This window comes from Chelonia mydas, chromosome 10 (assembly GCF_015237465.2).
Source record: "Chelonia mydas isolate rCheMyd1 chromosome 10, rCheMyd1.pri.v2, whole genome shotgun sequence".
NCBI lineage: Eukaryota > Metazoa > Chordata > Testudines > Cheloniidae > Chelonia > Chelonia mydas.
In genome coordinates, this window is record NC_051250.2 from 55,281,789 (window position 1) to 55,301,057 (window position 19,269).

Consider the following 19,269-nt stretch of genomic DNA (forward strand, 5'->3'; position numbering starts at 1 on the left):
CAGCCGAGGTCTCTAAAGGCAGGATTTGTGCGGGACACGGTGGCAGTGTTCTCCTGTGCACCTGGCAGAGACGAGCCCCAGGAGCTGCTGCAGACCCACCCCAGCAGGGCCTGGGGAGGAGGAGGGAGCTGATCTGAGGGAGGTCCCGAAGCTCGCAGCGCGGATCCGGGGCAGGCCGGGAGAAGATGGCAGCCGCCGCAGAAGCCATCGCCTTGCGCCTGGCTCGGCAGGAGGAGGAGATCCGCTGGTTAACAGCCGAGATCGGCCGCCTGAAGGAGCAGGAGCCGGGGCGCAGCCCGGCAAGCAGCAGCCCGGAGCTGCACTGGCTGAGGGCGGAGAACGAGAAGCTGCGCTACCGGCTCCTGCACCTTCGGCGCAGCCTGACAGCTGAGCTGGGCCGCGGGGAGCAGCGGGAGCCGGGCCCCGCAGGAGGCGGCAAGGTAGCGCGCGAGGAGGGAGAGGAAGACGCCGAGCCTGCCCTGGGTGCCGGGCAGGGGCCTGCCTGGCACGCGGAGCGTGGAACCGATGGGGCTGGGAGGCCGCGGCAGCCCGTGGGGCTGGGCTGGCCTGGAGGCCGAGGGGCGGGGCAGCCCGTGGGGCGGGCGGCCTTGCGGGCGGCCATCTGTACTGGGCGGCCTGTCAGCTGTGGGGGCTTAGTGACATGAACACCAGCAGCTATCACTCAAGCTCCCAAGACGCTCTAAAATTTCCCTTGTTTTAATTTGGGTCTCTTTAAGGTCCCCCCCAAAAGATCATCTTTTTTTTTGACAAGTGCTGAAACGCTGGCGTGGCCATTATGTGGAGGTGGAGAGTAGCTCCCTGAGCCTGCATTGAACATGGGTTGGAGCCAGGAACTTATTCCTTTTTTTTTTGTTTTGTTTTAAATGAACTAATATTTGCTTAGTGTTTGTGGTTTGGTCTGTGCTTTGAAAACGTGAGGTGCTATACTGGTGCTAATTATCATTGTTCAGCAAACTAGTGTAGTGCCTTGCTGGATTCGGGCAAACTGTCTGCTACTCAATCCAGGTAGAATTGGGGTTATTTGGTAGGTTAGAGGAACATACTAGAAGAAAAAAGAAAAGGAGTACTTGTGGCACCTTAGAGACTAATCAATTTATTTGAGCATGAGCTTTCGTGAGCTACAGCTCACTACATCGAAAGCTCATGCTCAAATAAATTGGTTAGAGTCTAAGGTGCCACAAGTACTCCTTTTCTTTTTGCGAATACAGACTAACACGGCTGTTACTCTGAAACCTGTCATTATACTAGAAGAAGTGGCAGGTGTTGATACAAGCTGTATCCATAAGGAGAGTTTACCTGCCTTTTGTTCAGGTTCACAACTTGTATGTCCTATTGGCTGCCCTTCATGATTCTACATCCTCAGGTAGCAATATTTGCCAATTATTGGTGATACCGGAGTTAGTGACTCCTTTAGGATAAGGACCTTGCCATAGTGATTCACATTTCTGTGATTTTGAGACCAAGTTATTGCAATATGTTCCTCATGCACTTATCCTTTACAATCACTCAAACTTCAGCAGGGACAGACTGTAGCAATCCTTTTGTGTTGTTGCAGAGAGCAGATTACACAGGAGCTCAAATAGCTGTACTAGCTCTCAATGAATTTCCAGATGTAATTGAAATATAGAGCCTTAAATAGGTTACAGCCTAGTTACCTCATTGATGTCCTTCTCTCTTTATGATTAAGTGATCAAATTCGGTGTCCAGAGGCCTCAGCTGACATCACAGCTTTGCTGGCCAAACATGTAGTAATAGACTATGCTCAGTCCCAAAAAGTTTACAGTCTAAAAAGAAAAGGAGTACTTGTGGCACCTTAGAGACTATCCAATTTATTTGAGCATAAGCTTTCGTGAGCTACAGCTCACTTCGCATCCGATGAAGTGAGCTGTAGCTCACGAAAGCTTATGCTCAAATAAATTTGTTAGTCTCTAAGGTGCCACAAGTACTCCTTTCCTTTTTGCGAATACAGACTAACACGGCTGCTACTCTGAAACCAGTCTAAAAAGAGTTTACAGTCTAAACTAGAGGGCGGGATGGAAAAATAGATGCAGGGAGGTGAAATGACTAGCTCAAGGTCACACAGCAAGTCAGTAGCAGAACTGGAAATAAAACCCTTGTCCTGAGTGTAAGTCCATTACCTTATATTCTGGACCACAGTACCTCTCTATAGTCAGTTTGTTTTCAGTGTGGTCTGAGTGTGAGACTGGTTTCTTTTGTTTTCTCACCAAAGCCTGATTTTGTTGCTCTTCAGGCTTTTTTGTTCTCCAGTCTTTTTGTAGGGAGGATTTTGTTGATATGTTGTAGCAGTGAGAAAATTCCAGAGGATTTGGAAAGTTTCTATCTCTTGGACACTGGGCCGGTTATTTTCCTGGACCAGTGGACATGCACCCAGAGCACTGTATAGATAGGCACTTTTTTTAATTTATGTGTTACAAAATGTCTTTCAATTTCTTCTGATAGGATACACCCCATGACTTCTTTAGCCCATCATCAGACTATGTCCCATTTCTGAATATTCTTTCATTGCTGTATATCTATCTAAATTACGTGCCTGCTATGGAATGTCCCAGTAAACATAGTAGTATAACTTTTTTTTTTTTTTTTTTTTTTTTTTTTTTTAAAGAATACCTCCAATGCAGGCCTGACTGGTGCCCAAAATAAGAAGAAAAAGGAGAAGAAAAAAGAAAATGAAGTTGTGAATGGGCTTAGGAATGAGGTAAGCAGATATTTTATAGTGCACAAAAGAAGAGTCTTTGCTAGGTTCAGAGCTGGTCCTCCCCTTTGTCACACCTTCTGCCTCATGAGTAAGGCTGCGAGTCTGTCACGGATTCTGTGACTTCAATGACTTCTGCAGCGGCTGAGACAGGCAGCCCCTTGGCCAGCAGCAGTTTGGGTGTGTAGGAGGGGGCTTAGGGCTAGGGACAGTGGATTGAGGGGTTCAGGGGGTGCTTACCTCGAGGTGAGGGGCTCTCATTGGCATGGCCCTGCAGCTCCTAGGCGGAGGGTCCAGGGGACTCTGTGCGCCCATACCCTCAGGCTCCACCGCCGCAGCTCCCATTGGCTGCAGTTCCCAGGCAGTGGGAGCTGTGTAGCTGGCACTTGTGGCCGGAGCAGCGTGCAGAGCCCCCTGGCACCTTCGCAGCCTAGGAGCTGCAGGGACATGCGGAGCCAGGTAGGACGCCTGCCAACCCCACCAACCATCCCCCCCAGCATCAGTGGGGGTCCCGGACCACCTTCCCCAGCACCCGCGGTGCCCCTCGACTGCCCCCCCAGCCCCCCGAGTACCTGTGGTCCCTGCTCAAGTTTTAGTTAGGGGTATATAGTAAAAGTCATGGACAGGTCACGGGCCATGAATTTTTGTTTACTGCCCATGACCTGTCCGTCTGCCTTTACTAAAAATACCTGTGACTAAAATGTAGCCTTACTCGTAAGGTATTCAGGGTCTCTGACAGATTTTGCTAATTTGTGTAACATAATTAGGGGTGGGAGGGATGTTTGATTTTAGGGAGATGTGGGAAAATTCTAGCAACTGGCTAAGACTTGCACACATTCTTAATTTTACACACTCACCCTCCCCTGGACTAATGCAATAAGCACTGACTTGCGTAGTATAGATGTTGTCAAAATGTATAGAAAGCCCACATTGGCTTGCAGCATGCGTGTCCACTACTGTGGCACCGCATTACCATTGATCCTCCCCTCCCCCTCCGACTACTATTCTAGAAAATTCTTTGACCTATATAAGCGGCTGCGTGAGGCGTGCCCAGCGCAGTGTCTACAGTGTTTGTAATCTTTGTTGTGTGTACTCTACCGAAATAGCATAACAAGCCCGTGGCTTTACATTTGAATTCAATCTTATGATACCCCCTTTTAATTTTAAAATATGGATTGGTTCGTTGTTATGATAAGAAAAGGAGCAGACAAACTGAATTATAATGAATGTGCTGATAGTAGTGCAAATACCTCAGACTCCTCGGTTAAGAACTTACATGAAGATAATGCCACCACCAGTTCTAGTGCATGCAATAAACTGAGTAATGACCAACAGAAACAGACGTTGTCTCTTAGTTCAGGTCACTGTAGTTCCTATGTAAAGCCATCAAACATTCCATCTGATGACCTGGTCTATGATATTCCAAAAAATATATTAGAACGCCAGTCTCGATTATCTAGAGGTCCTTATCAGCCTAGACTGAGCATGTTTCCTAGAAGTAAAATAGGGAATAAACAAAGAAGTTTTCAGTCCGATTGGTATGAAAAGTATAGGTGATTAAAATATAGCCCATCAAAGGACGCAGCATTTTGCTTTTACTGCCATTTCTTCTCCTCTAATGATACAGCAAACAAAGGTCACACTGATCCAGCATTTACTGATAAGGGATTCAGAAACTGGCACAGGGCTAATGAATATTTTTAAAACCACCAACTGTCAAAATCTCATGTGTTGAGCTGTTCTTCATGGTCAAGTTTTAATAAAGGGAAACCTATTGATGTATTGTTGGATGAGGGCAAGCAGGCTTATCTGTCTAAACAAGAAGAAGAACGGTGCCATAACCAAAGTGTAATGGATCGACTGATTGACATTGTTCTGTGTTTGTTTGGCAAAAGGTAGGAGACCATTCAGGGGTCACAATGAAAAAGCTGACAGTTTTGAGAGAGGTTTATTTCTAAATCTTGTCAATATGCTCCAGAAATATGATCCCGTAATGGCAAAGCATGTGCAACAATCTCCTCGAAACACTACCTATCTGAGTAATCACATCCAAAATGATTTAATTGTGGCCTTGCACAACGTTGTGCAACAAAAGTTTGTGTCTTCACTCAATGGAAAAATGGTCTCCATGATTGCCGACGACACTACTGACTGCGGACACCATGAACAGATGTCCATTGTGGTGCGGTATTTTGACAATGAAAAAAATAGTCCAGTTGAACATTTTGTGTCTGTTCAGAGACTATTAACAGTTGATGCTCAGTTTATTTTTGACCAGTTAAATGACGTCCTTGGCATTCTTAAAATTGACTGGTCATCAGTGATGTCTGTCTGTTTTGATGGTGCATCTACTGTGTCTGGATGTACTGCGGGAGTTCAAATGGAATGTAAAGAAAGAAACAGTGAAATACTCTATGTACACTGCTATGTGCATTGTTTGAACCTCGTCCTAGTAGATGCATGCACTTCAAGTAAACAAAACAGAACTGTCTTTGATTTTTTTGGTGTTATTCAGACTCTTTATGCTTTCATGGAGGGGAGTCCTGTGCAACATGCAGTAATGGAGAAGATTTCACAAGAAGTAGAATCCCAGTTGAAGACTTTGAAGTCACTATCAAACACAAGATGGGCATGCAGAGCAGAAGCAGTGGCTGCTGTAAAACAAAACTACTCCATGATTTTACAAGCTTTACAAGAGATTATCGAAATAACTCGCCTTGCTGACTCTAAAATAAAAGCCAGGGGCCTTATCCATGAACTAAATTCATTAAAGTTCATCTTTTCCCTTCTCATGGTGCACCCTATTCTCTAGATGGTGGTAAAAGTGAGTAAGGCTCTTCAAGCTCCAGATCTCAACTTACTTACTGCAATGACAGGGGTGAAAAGCTTGTGTAACTCTTTGGCTGTGATGAGAAGTGGCCCAGAATATTTTCAATCTATTTTCAATGACAGTGTGAAAATGTGTGTAAAGAATGATATATTGATTCCTCTAGTTAAGAAGAGAAAAATGTCCATTCATATTGATGACGCATTTGAGTCCCAGCATCACTTTGATACAAAAGAGGTGCAGGAGAGAATAACTTCATTTTACCCACTCCTAGACTCAATGATTACCAGCATTGACCAGCAATTTGAACAGGAGACTTGTAAAATTGTGGCTGCAATGGGAAAACTGCTGAGCTTAGACATTGGCAAGGACGATATGAAAATCATTGCCAACAAATTTAAAGTATCCATGGATGAGTTGGAAGCTGAAGTCGGATTGCTTTGGGGTTGAGATGGATCTGTTCCTAAAGGTAGCACTGCAAACACCACCAGAGAGTGGCTTGATTGGCTAAAGGAATCGGATCGGTCTTCCATGTTCCATACCTTTTACAAATCTATTCAATGCTTTGCAGTCTTACCTGTTACAAGCTGTTCATGTGAAAGAGCCTTTTAGAAACTAGCACATGTAAAAAACAAACTAAGAAGTACAATGTCCCTGACAGCACCTCAGCTCACTCATGATTTTGTACATTGAACAAGAATTGGCTTTGTCAGTTAATTACAATGATGTGATTGAGGAATTTAAGTCCATAACACCTGGTGAGCAATGTCTCATCCTCTAGGACAGGAAGATGAAGAAACCTTAATCTGTTTTGGTCAATTTGGGTTAGCTCATTATCTGGTTAAAGATAAAGATCATAAAAATTGACTGTATCTTTGTATGTATGCCTGGTTATCACTACAGCAAAAATTTGGTATTTTGTGTCTCATTTTTTAAGTTTGTATTTTTAAAGTAAAGTTTAGTTGTTAATTTAAAAAAAAAAAGTTTAGTTAAATTTTAGTTTCTTTAGTTTGTTTTATGAATAAAAATAATGTCCTTTATGATTGAGTATTCAATAAATGTTTGCCTTTAAAAAAAAAAAAATCCCTGGGTACACACCCTAATGAAATGTGCTGCGCACGCCTATGCTGGGAACGGGGAACTGCGGCCAATGGGAGCTTCGGGGCTGGTACCCACAGGCAAGGGCCGCGCACGGTGGATCCACCTGCCCCACCCCACGCTCTGGAGCCACTGCCGGACATGCTAGTCATTTCCGGGAGAAGCGTGGGGCCAGGACAGGCAAGGAGCTTGCCTTAGCCCCTCTGCGTGCCAGTGCCACCCCAGAGCCGCTCAAGGTAAGTGGCCCCGAACCCCTCCTGCACCCCACACCCACCAACCCCCTGCCCTGAGCCTCCAACCCACTGCCCTAAGCCCCCGCTGCACCCCGTGCCCCTCCTGCACCCCAACCCCCTGCCCTGAGCCCCTTCCTGCACACTGCACCCCCTCCCACACACCATGCTCCCTCCCGCATCCAACCCCCTGCCCCGGCCCTGCATACAATTTCCCCACCCAGATGTGGCCCTTGGGCCAAAAAGTTTGCTCACTCCTGCAGTAGTTCCATTGAATTCAGTAGTACTGCTTACAGTGTGTAAAGTTAACCATGTGCAAAGCTGTTATTTTCAAGATAAGGGTTGACATGCATATTCTTGTCAATATTGCCCAAGAGTCAGAAAGGTTTCATCAGCTATAAATGTGGCAAGAGGATTTCAGCAGCTATGAGTGATACCATGGGGGAGTAGTATATGATAAGCAAGAATACAGGGGAATGCTTAGTGGGCACCCCCCCCCCCCCGCCCCCCCCCCGAGTAGCCCTGGTGAGGGTTGGATTTTAGAATATTTCAATATTAATCTTTGTAACAATCTTGAAAATGGCCATGATAGTTATTATAACCTGACACATTGGGGGTTGAAAGTGTTTATGAATGTACGTGTGTATTTATTTATATTTCAGAAGCACCTGGAGACACTAACGGAGATCAGAACCTTATTGTGCTAGATGTTGTATAAACACATAGTAAATTAACCTCCCCTGTTTGTGTTCTCTTTTAAAAATAGTTTTGTGACCGCTGTGTGTGATTCTTACAGCTGCAGTGTGAGCCAAGCTTCATAGAAGACAGGCTGAAGCTTTATGAAACACTGAAAAAAGAGCATGATGCCTTGCTTGCTTACAGAGCAGCCAACCAGAGCAAGCCTATCAAAGTGATTCTGACTGATGGTAAAGTAATTGAAGGGGAATCTTGGAAAATGACACCATATCAGTTGGCTGCAGGAATTAGGTAAACTGCAGGTGTAAACATGTTTTAATAGATGGTGGTTTTGTTTATTTTTTCCCTCCCCCCTCGTTTGGAGCTAGTTGATGATATAGGGTCACTGAGTGGATGATTGACTTTTTTTTTTTAAAAAATATTTGCTTTGCCTTGCTTTCATTGTGGAAGCATTGATACAGGTCTTGTACTTAATGCAGAAATCACTGGGTGTGGTTCTTTGGCCTTTGTTATACAGGTTATTAGACAAGATGATCAAAATGGTTTCTTCTAGTTTTAAAATCCAATGAAACTGTCAGCAATTAACTCTGAATACTTGAAATTTAATCCTAAATAACGATAGAATATGGGATTATTATTCAGTAAGCAGAGTTCCCATCCTCCCTGAACCTCCAAATCCTTCCTTCAGGAGAGAGTAAGTCATCACAGGGTTTACAGTCTGTAACTCAAAAGTGAACCGAGTTTGAAAATGTTTTAAAAGTCTATGGAGGCCAAAGGGCCAGATTTTGAAGGTTATTCAGGTGCCTAAAAATGTAGATAAGTGCCTAGTAGGATTTTCAGGAATACCTGTGCACCTAAATACCTTTTAAAAATCTGGCCCAATATGCCTTTGATACTCATGTTATATTACTTTTAATCGTTAGTCGAGGACTAGCTGATAATGCAGTAATAGCCAAAGTGAATGGTGAATTGTGGGATCTGGATCGTCCATTGGAGGGAGATTGTTCACTGGAGCTGCTTACATTTGATAACGAAGAAGCTCAGGCAGTAAGTAAACGGTCTCTTGATTTTACTTGATTAAAGAAACTAATATCTTGAAAAGAAATCTCCCTTTTATTATCTTGATTTTCTTTTGTAATAAAAATCCTGAACATTAGTAGTCCTCAGTATAGTTCAATATGTTGTATACAACAAAATTATTGTTAAATGATTATTCAAGTGACAAATAATTTTGACTTGACTAGGTATATTTGATGTATATTATATATCTGCAATTCCAAAAGGGAATTTATGGATAAACACACATTGTTTGGACTCCTTTCTTTCTCCCTCTTTTAGTTAATGTATAGAAGTTGACTGAAAACAAAACAAAAACTACCTAGATTTGTATGTTAAGTTAAAAGCAGTTTGGTGTTTTAAAAATGTCTCTAATATATGTTGTGGATGAAGCATCTAAGGGTTTTGACCCTGGGAAAACAGTGGTAGTTAAGGTTGCTCAACATCTCAAAAGATCAAGTCCTAAATGTGTTTAACATGTGGGGCATCTTAGACTTTATACAGAAATCTCATCCTGATGCAGAATTTGACCTATGAATAAAATATGTCTGCCTGAGTCTGCAACACTTCAGGCATGTGTGTTTCTCACTCAGTGGAACTATGCGTGTGCATAAAGTTATGTGCCTAAGTTACTGTGGGCTAGGGGCTAAATGCCCCAATTCTGCAAAGATTTAAGAATGTGCTTAACTTTATGCACTGTGAATAGTCTCCTTGATTACTATATAGGACTAATCACAGTGCATAAAGGTAAGTCCGTGAATAAGTCTTTGTAGGATTGAAGCCTAAATTCAGAGCAGTTCAAAAGCTAAAAAACTTGTCATTGTGTAAGTGTCTCGATCAAATGTCCTCAGATAATGTGCACAATGGCATTTATAATAGTCAGACTGCTGTGTATGTGATCATTATTTGGGTATAAATTAAAGTTTAGGTGGCCAGAAATCAGCCTATTTATAAATGAACAAAACACAAAAAGATAGTTGTGGCTGAATCACACAGGGCCACAATGACACAGCTACCATCACGTTGAACCAGCATTCATCAGATACAATTATTTGAATTTACATTAATCATCTAACACAGTAGAAATAAAGACAGGAACAGCATTTCCTGCTTACGATTTAAATATCGTGGCTTCATCTCTCCACTTCTCTTTGATAGAAATGGCTGGCTTTTTTAAAAATTATGTAACACCAAGAAGTCATTGTCCTGTGACCTGCTTTTCTGACTTTATTATTCATTTATAGGTTTACTGGCATTCAAGTGCTCACATCCTTGGAGAGGCCATGGAAAGTTATTATGGAGGCTGTTTGTGCTATGGGCCACCTATTGAGAATGGATTTTATTATGATATGTACATTGAAGACAGGTAAAATGTCACAGATGTCTGTAAACATTTTGCTTTTGACTTCAGTACTTAAGGCTTAGTTATACTGAATCAGGTTTTTACCTGCATATTAAAAAGAAAGTAAAGTGGATCAATTTTTTGATTTAAACCTGACAGGTTAGTCTTCTCTTCATGGCAATTTTCGGAAGAAATCATTATTTCTGAAGTTTATTCCTATCAGACTCCTCCTCAAGACTTACCGTTACTGAATGTTTTGTGAAGAAAGTAGAACTTTGGGATAAAACTTTCTAAGGTGCCTAAGTGACTTAGGAGCATAAGTACCATTTTCAGAAGTGATAGACACTTGAGAGCCTAAGTTTTCAATGACTTTCAATTAAACTTTGTCTCTTATGTCACTTTTGAAAATGGGACTTCTGATCCCAAGTTACTTAGGTGTTTACCCTTTGTGTAATCATGTTTACAGTTATCTAGTTCTGTCTGCTTTCTATCTCTCTGGTGTGTATATATAGCCAGGCAAAACCGAGAACCTGAAATTGGCTAATAGGATGTCTTTTCAGCTGACTTAGGCCACATGTAGCTTTTCAGTGCTGGCCCATGTGTTGTTAAAAGTCAATAGTAAAGAAGAATTTTTTTTTTTTTTGCTTATGCCTTTTCTACTCCCTTATATATAAAGTTGGCCTAAATGTTTTTTCTCCTTGTTTTGTTTAACCTTGGAAATGTCATGAATATCAAGTTGTCTTCCCTGTTTTTTCCTGAAGTGTCTCTAAAAGTTGGAAGAACTGAACTGTCTGTTTTCTCAATCCTCATCTGAAGGGGGGATAGCGTTGAATCGTTTGCATAGAAAACTCTTCTTCCATGTATTTGACAGGAGTTTGAGTTGAGTGATTTTTTTTTTTTAAAGCCTGACTAAGCGTCAGGTGCTTAGGTCTCTTGGTACTGAGAAATTGTAGTGTAGATATTTGGGCTCTGGGACCCTGTGTGCGGGGAGTGTCTCAGAGTTTGGGCTCCAGCCAAGCACAAACATCTACACAGCAATTTTTTGGCACTACAGCCTGAGCCAGCTGACCCACACCAGCCATGGTGCTTTTTATCCCCATGTAGACATATCCTAATGCACTCAGGTGCTGTGGAGATGGGATCAGTAAAAAAAAAAAAAAAATAGGACAATTATATAACGGTATATATTCTTTTGAGGCCCCAATCCTGCAAACACTTATGCATGTGTTTAACTACTGCAGCAAGTAGCCCCATTGATTTCAATGGGACTTCTAACAATAATAAAGTTTAAGCCTGTACCTAAGTGTTTGCAGGACTGCGGGCTGAATGCATAGTTGTATTAAACTAAAGGAACAGTTGTAGTGATTAAATCAAAGGAGTCCGTTCTCCTTACAAAAAAATGAAGTAAATGAATATGGTTCCCTACAGCATTTGAGGGTAATAAATTGTCCTAGTAAACTTTTTTGTTATTAAAAGTATAGTAACTTTTCTCCAATTTTTTGTTTAGAGGTATATCTAGTACAGAATTCCCTACATTGGAGAACACTTGTAAAAATATCATAAAAGAGAAGCAGCCTTTTGAAAGACTAGAAGTCAGTAAGGAGATCCTACTAGATATGTTTAAGGTAATTCTTTGGAGCTACTATAAGACTTGGAGAAATGAGCATGTAAAAATGATTTTTAAAATAGAATTTTAATTCATTTGGCTACTATTATGATTTACTACTTTTTCTTTATCCATCTGTACAATGGGTATTAATTACCAGTCTCTTGGTAGTATTATGTTTTTAATATTTTGTAAAAGCACTTTGAGGTACTTGATGGAAAAACGCTACACATAATCAGCATACATCCAGACAGATTAGCTATATCTGATTGTCCTGTCTTCCCTGTATGTTTTATAACACTGTGTTCTTCCAGAAGGAATGTCAGGCTTTCTCCGCTATGTGTGATTATGTCACTCTTTAGTAGTTTTAGTGCCTTCTAATGACACAAATGAGTGCTACCATTATACCAGAATGTCGTTGTAGTAGTTTGTTAATAAAATTCTAGTTCCAGATATGTTTTTTTTTCTCCCCCATATAGTACAATAAGTTCAAATGTCGTATCCTGAATGAGAAAGTTAACACGCCGACTACCACAGTATACAGGTAAAAATATACAAGAATCATACATTATTTCATTGCTTAAATAACTATACACTGTACTTTTATAATTGGACAGCAGGAATTTGGGAAGACTTCATCTAAATTGAAGGAAGAAATTATTTCCCCTAAATTTATTAAACTAACTTCCCAGACTTCGTGAAGCTTCCCTTTTTTTTAACTAGGGCTCTGATCCTACAGATACTTGTGCACATACTTAACTTTAAGCACATGAATAGTCCCACTGAAGTCAATGCTTAAAGTTAAGCACATCTGCAGGATTGAGGCCTAGATTTGCAATTTGTATTTGTGCATAATTGCATCTTGTCTTCAGGGGGATGACACGTGTCTCAAAATTACCCCGTCTTCAATGGTAGACAAGAGGAGCAGATCCACTCTTGTAATAATTGCCTCCCATCTGAGGGAGAAGAATAAAAGAAATGGTCACAAGTGGAATTTGAACCCACTAGCAGTAATGTTAACTGCTAGCATGGTGTTGGATGTGAATCCTGTCCAGCTGGGGTTGTGGAAGGCAAAGCTGGCTGGAAAATGCAAAAACTTCTTTTGTCAATTTTGTTGAGATGAAAACTTCCTTACCTGTTTTGGTGGGAGAGTGTACAGGCCACAGGATGTCCTAGATCAGTGGCTCTCAACCAGGGGTGAAAGTAAGTCGACTGACCTACCGGTACGCTGGGGCCAGCTCTGGCCCCCGGGAGGGGCAGGGCCTAGGGCGGAAGGGGCGGGGTTGAGTGGGTCAGAGCCAGCCCCAGCCCACCCTTTAAGGTAAGTGCCCCCCCCACCGGGATAGCAGCAGCAGCCCGGGGCTCCGGGGACTATTTAAAGGACCCAGGGCTCCCCTCTTCTACCGCCCCGGCCCTTTAAATAGCCGCCGGAGCCCTTGGGAAGTGGCGGGGCTCCAGTGGCTATTTAAAGGACCGGGGTGGCAGAGGCAGCTGGAGCCCTGGCCCTTTAAATAGCCCCCAGAACCCCTCCACCCTAGGGCTCTGGGAGCTGTTTAAAGGGCCTGGGGCTCCCCTGCTTCTACCGCCCCAGCCCTTTAAATAGCCCCTGGAGTAGCAGTGGCGGGGCTCTGGCAGCTATTTAAAGGGCTGAGGCGGTAGAAGTAGGGGAGCCCTGGGCCCTTTAAATAGCCGCCGGAGCCCTGCAGCCGCTACCCCAAGAGCTCCAGCAGCGGGGCTCTGAAGGCAATTTAAAGGGCCTGGGGCTCCAGCCACTGCTGGGAGCCCCAGGCCCTTTAAATTGCCCCCTGGGGAAGCCAGGCTGCCCCAGTACGGTGCACCTGCTCTTCTCAGTATGCCGGGGCGTACTGGCTTACTTTCACTTCTGCTCTCAACCTTTCCAGACTATTGTACCCCTTTCAGAAGTCTGATTGGTCTTGCATACCCCCAAGTTTCACCTCACTTAAAAACTATTTGCTTACAAAATCAGACATAAAAATACAAGTCTCACAGCATACTAATACTGAGAAATTGCTTACTTTCTCATTTTTACCATATAATTGTAAAAATATAAATATTATACTATACACTAAAATGTAAGTACATAGAGCAGTATAAACCAGTGATTGTATGAAATTTTAGTTTGAACTGATTTTGCTGGTGCTTTTTAGGTAGCCTGTTGTAAAACTAGGCAAATATCTAGATGAGTTGATGTACCCCCTGGAAGATCACTGCGTACCCCCAGGGGTACATATACCCCAGGTTTAAACCACTGTCTTAGATGGCATCATTAGGTAGTTGAGGGTAGGTGCTGAGTATTGCCCAAGAGTCAGCTTCCTATGACTCAAGCGGGAAGCACTTTGCAGTACTGGCTCCTAGTATATTTCTGACACTAAACCTCATGCTGCACAATTGCATGTAAAACACACCTCATAAATTTCTGACCCCTTACGTATAATTATTGAATTAGTAGGATGTGTGCTAGTCACCAGACCTTTTCTTGTACATTATTACTGACTATATTTTAAAGTGTTGTAAAATTTTAGGAATAAAAAGGTTTGTGTCTGAATTATTTTGTTGTAGGTGTGGTCCATTGATTGATCTCTGCAGGGGCCCACATGTGAGACACACTGGAAAAATTAAAGCCTTAAAGATTTTTAAGGTAAAGAGTAGAAATTGATAAGCTTTCAAAGCTAACTAGAGCAGGGGCAAGATTGAATTATACTGATGTGTGTATTAGAGGGTTTTTGTTTTTGTTCCTCCCTCCTCCCCGAAATGCCATAGACTGGGGTCTATTGTCTTGATTGTCGTATCATTGAAGCCATCCTTAACTTTTGCCCCTATGCGCACCCCAAATAAAATTGCTGATTACCATACTTCTGCCCCCCAAAAATTAACTGACCTCTTGTCTATCCTGATTGCACTCAGCTCTGTAGTGATGTAAATGAACAGGATCAACTCATTTTTATAGATTATTAGTGTAGCCATTTGTTTGCAAAGTAAAGGAACATCCATGTTTATTGGCACAAAAAATAATGTTTTGCTGTTTTCTTTATTTTTAGATCCCATTAACTTGGCCAGCTGCTGACACATGTGCATCTCAAGACCACCTCTGGTCTGCTACCACATGTTGTTCCCACACCCTCTGTCAAGCCCCCAGTGGGCACACTGAGATTGTCTCCCTTCCACACCAAAAGATCCCTGTAGAGTGGGTGACCACAGGACCTATAATTATATTTTTTCCAAACCTGGAATGCTTACCCTGGGTGGCTTGAAGGGGGCTGTAAATCATGTGTAACCTGTAGGAAAAAATAAGTGACAAGCATCTGTTTATATCTTTTTATGTTTTCAAGGCTTTCTTTTCAAGGAAGCAGTCTAGAAACTTATTTTTGTAAATGAAAACTGAGAATCCTTCATTTTTTCCAGGCCCCTGAAAGTCTGGGGCTTACATGACTGCTAATGCTGTCTTAGTTTTCTGTACCTGAAAGTACTGCTTCTTTAAAGTGACATTCTGCACAAAAGAACCAGAATTAACTTGTGCAGATGCTTCTGGTAATTAGGTAATATAAGTTACTGGCAACCATTAATTGGTTAATTTGGTTGGGCGGTCAGAGTCCTTGATCTCCTTTGAACATTCAGCATCCTTTTGTTCAGTTAACTTTGTGCTTGAGATCTGTGGTGCTGTTGTATTTAAATATTCAGATTAAGTGTTCAATCCTCAAAACAGTATCAGTATTTGACTGTGAAAATGAGTTATTTTTACGTTTTCTCCTGTTTTCTACTGTCTTACTGCATCATGTTGTGAAGTTGCGGCATGTTGCTTTACATTCATCTGTAATGTAATGACATGATGCAAGTTAAAATAACGTGGCCAAGTACAACAAATACATGATTAGAACAATTATTTATTTTTATGCATGCTGTGTTACTATCCCAACAAATAAGCAGTTCATACATTTAACTGCAAGTATCTTTGTCTTTTAAACCAATATTGGATGACTTGACAATTCTTTTCCCAAGAAGCAGTCAGATAATCGGATTGCATTAGCATTTATTCTTCCCCTGCAGCTGTGTTTGTATAATACTGTTTTTAAAAAATGTTTGTTTTTTAACATCAGAATTCTTCTACATATTGGGAGGGAAAGGCTGACATGGAAACATTGCAGAGAATCTATGGAATATCCTTCCCTGATAACAAAATGATGAAGGAATGGGAAAAATTCCAAGAGGAAGCCAGAAATCGGGATCATAGGAAAATTGGAAAGGTAGGTACTGTTGATATGTTTATTACTCTTAAAGGATGTTGTTCTGGTGATGATCCAAAATATATTTTTTTCTCCCAAAATGACCCTCTGAAAACTGAGTACTATTAGCCATCCCCAAATGATGGCTAGAAGGAGTTGGGTGACCCATTAACAAAACTAAGAGACTGACTTTGCCATTGCAGATATTATGCATGCTTCATCGTAAAAACGTAGGAATCAGAGATGACTACTAGCCAGGCCAGTTAAGCCATCCCTCTATTCCATATGGGTTGTCTAATGGTGATTTTCTTCCACTGCTTCCCTTGTAACTATTCCATGGTCTAATGGGTCTTGTTGTTTTTTGTTTCCTGATATTCATCTTAAATCTTCCTTTGCTTAATTTAATCCTGTTACTCCTATTTATTCTCCCTTGGACCACCCTAAATAATTGTTCTTTCTCCTTGGTGTTCAAACCCTCCTCGGTCCCCTCCCCACATGCCCATCTATGGTTGCCTGCTAGCTAGGCTGTACATACATAATTATTTTAATCTCCGAAATCATTCCTTCTCTTGCTATATCATCCCTCCAGTTTTCTGTTGCCTGCTTTCTTTCTGAATCAGCATGGGATTAAAACTGACAAGAGTCCTGTTCTCTGAATCTCCCAGATGACAGATTAATTTCCTTATATCTAAAATATAAATCAGAAAATAAAGTGTGAAGCAAGTATTTGATGACTTAGATGCACATATGTGCTACAAATAATTGAACTCATTAAGATATTAAACTGAAACTTGTTTACTGAGAAGTATACACGCACTGAGTCTCCATAAGTCCTATTTATGCCTATATATACCTTGTCCAAGCTGACTCTCTCCTCTCTTGTTTGTACTCCAATCTTGCCTAAATTCTAGCCTGTAAACTCAAGGCGCGGACCTGACTAGCTATGTGAGGAACCTACTACACTAGTCAGAATTGTACAGATAATAAATGTGATCTGTGTTTGATCACATTTCATATTAGGATTCCATTTATAAAGTTTTCAAGGGGTTAATAAAAGATCAGTAGATGTCGTATATATGTTCCAGGCATGAGTCCTATGTATGTTACAGATGGTTATAAGCATATCAGTAGAAGTTGTTATAACTATATGAGCCACATATTGACTTGTTGGACTCTATAACAATAAAGTAACCATGCATTACAACATCTTGGTCACTTATTAAGCCTTTATAAACTGAATCTTAATATGAAGTATGATCTTTTGTTCAATATGTATTTACATTTGTTTCTTTCCTGGTTAAAAATGGATGAACTGGTGTAACATGATAAATAGGATATTAACACAGGTTCTCTAAAGAAAAATGTACAGTACTAGATTCCCCACTCCTATGCCCAAATTCTTAGCACAGGATTTTGACAAAGTTTCTACTTGCTCAAAATCCTGAGCTATTAAACCATCTCACCTGTGAGTGTTGTGTGCCTGCCAAATGACTTCTTTCCTGCACTAGTGGGTAGGAGTGTTTTAAGGGCTCAGAATTTTGAGGAAATGTGAGATTAGTCAGTCACATGTTTGGAGATGGATCTCTAGTGTCACATGCCTTCTGAAAATCAGAATTACTGGTAAATTATTTTCTCAACATTTTTAATCTTGTTCTTTTCTGTAGTTCTTATTGCTGCATTCTAAAAATATCATTCACTGTCTCTAACAAGGAGTCTTAACACTCTCAATTTAAAAATAGTGATTGAATTGGAAAAACCATTCATGGATACACAAGTGGGCTTACTGAATTCTACATTTATTTGTACAGGAGCAAGAACTTTTCTTCTTCCATGATCTGAGTCCAGGAAGCTGTTTTTTCCTCCCCAAAGGTGCCTTTCTTTATAATACACTAATGGATTTCATACGAGTAAGTGGGCATGTCTTTAAAATTTGTAATCAACATAATTAAACATCTTTCCTTTCTCTTGAAGATGTTGCTTTTTTTCAGACTGGCCTTAGCTCAAATGACACATTTTTTAGGTCCCTTCCAGCCCTACATTTCTATGATTCTTATTGATCCAACTATTGCATTAAGCCTCTCCCACACAAAAAAAATGTGTGCCCTGTGTATATATTTGTGTACAGATATACGGAAACTTTAGTGAGGTTGTATGGGGTGACTGCAGGAAGAATTTGACCTTAATTTTTTTTTCTAATTATTAAATCACAATACATTTATAACTTGATCTTAGTCATCTAATCCTTACACATGTGAGTGATCCCATTAACTTCAATAAAGATCTGTTGTAAGTAAGGCTTGCAGGATCAGGCCTTTACTGTATGTAAAACACACTCTCTAACTTTTTTTTTTTTTTTCGGCTGCATCACCTTTTGGATTTATTTTCTAGGAAGAATATCACAGGCGTAATTTTACTGAAGTAGTATCACCTAACATCTACAACACTAAACTCTGGGAAGCATCAGGTCACTTGCAGCACTACAGTGAAAACATGTTCTCATTTGATGTTGAGAAGGAAACATTTGCCCTTAAGCCCATGAACTGTCCAGGACATTGGTTTGTATTATCTTTCCTATTTTCCTACTTGTGAAGGTAGTGTTTTGAGGCTCAGGGAAATTAATATAGTAATACACTAAAGTTAATATATAGTAAAACCTATACCGTAGACAACCCTTATAGGGCAATCAGCTGTCCTCAGTGCCTGTCCCAAGGTATCTTTAGAGAGCTTGCGTACAGTTCTGCTCCTGTTTATTAAATACATGTTTAGGGGAAGAAAAGATATAATTTGCATCTCTCTTTGGTTTTTTGCAGTTTGTTTAAAATTTACATTGGATAGGGATGGGATGATCTCATGGCTAGAAAGTAGGACAGGGTGCTGGAAACCACTGAGTTCTAACTTCAGCTCCAGCAGGGACTTGTTTCTGTGGTCTTTGTCAAGTTACATTTTGCTGTGGCTGATTTTCACCGTCTGTATAATGGTGGCTATACTTGCCTACCCTTCAGGGGTATGGAGAGAATTAATTGGTATATTCTTGCAAAGTGTTACGTAACTGATAACATATTTATCTTGTTTTTTCTTTGGGCTAAAATTGTTTAGTTCAAAATATCTTGGGCCTTGTGGAAGAATATTAGCATGTTAAAAAAAGCCAAAGAATGTTGGGTATAAGTTTTCCTGCCTAAATATACTTTGTCTCTTCTAGCTTGATGTTCGCTCATCGCCCGCGCTCATGGAGGGAAATGCCTATTAGATTTGCAGACTTTGGGGTTCTTCATAGAAATGAACTCTCAGGGACTTTGAGTGGTTTGACTCGAGTCAGGCGTTTTCAACAGGATGATGCACACATCTTTTGCACAATGGAACAGGTGAAGAACTTTTTAGCCTTTATCTTCTCTTGGCATGTTATTGTGTAGTTTAAGTGCAACATTTGTTGCTTTTATTT

General features: G+C 41.1%; 1 protein-coding gene across 2 annotated transcripts in view; it reads left to right on the forward strand.

The window, feature by feature from the left end:
• TARS3 (threonyl-tRNA synthetase 3) overlaps window positions 1–19,269 on the forward strand; it is a 26,828-nt gene continuing 7,559 nt past the window's right edge. For both annotated transcript variants that reach the window (XM_027818774.3, XM_037910301.2), the window contains exons 1-12: window positions 1–440; window positions 2,645–2,737; window positions 7,686–7,876; window positions 8,509–8,632; window positions 9,886–10,007; window positions 11,491–11,608; window positions 12,069–12,133; window positions 14,170–14,248; window positions 15,705–15,851; window positions 17,639–17,737; window positions 18,219–18,385; window positions 19,030–19,192. In XM_027818774.3, coding sequence (XP_027674575.2) covers window positions 186–440; window positions 2,645–2,737; window positions 7,686–7,876; window positions 8,509–8,632; window positions 9,886–10,007; window positions 11,491–11,608; window positions 12,069–12,133; window positions 14,170–14,248; window positions 15,705–15,851; window positions 17,639–17,737; window positions 18,219–18,385; window positions 19,030–19,192 — 1,623 coding nt within the window. In that variant the 5' untranslated portion in view covers window positions 1–185. The remainder of the gene's footprint in view (window positions 441–2,644; window positions 2,738–7,685; window positions 7,877–8,508; window positions 8,633–9,885; window positions 10,008–11,490; window positions 11,609–12,068; window positions 12,134–14,169; window positions 14,249–15,704; window positions 15,852–17,638; window positions 17,738–18,218; window positions 18,386–19,029; window positions 19,193–19,269) is intronic.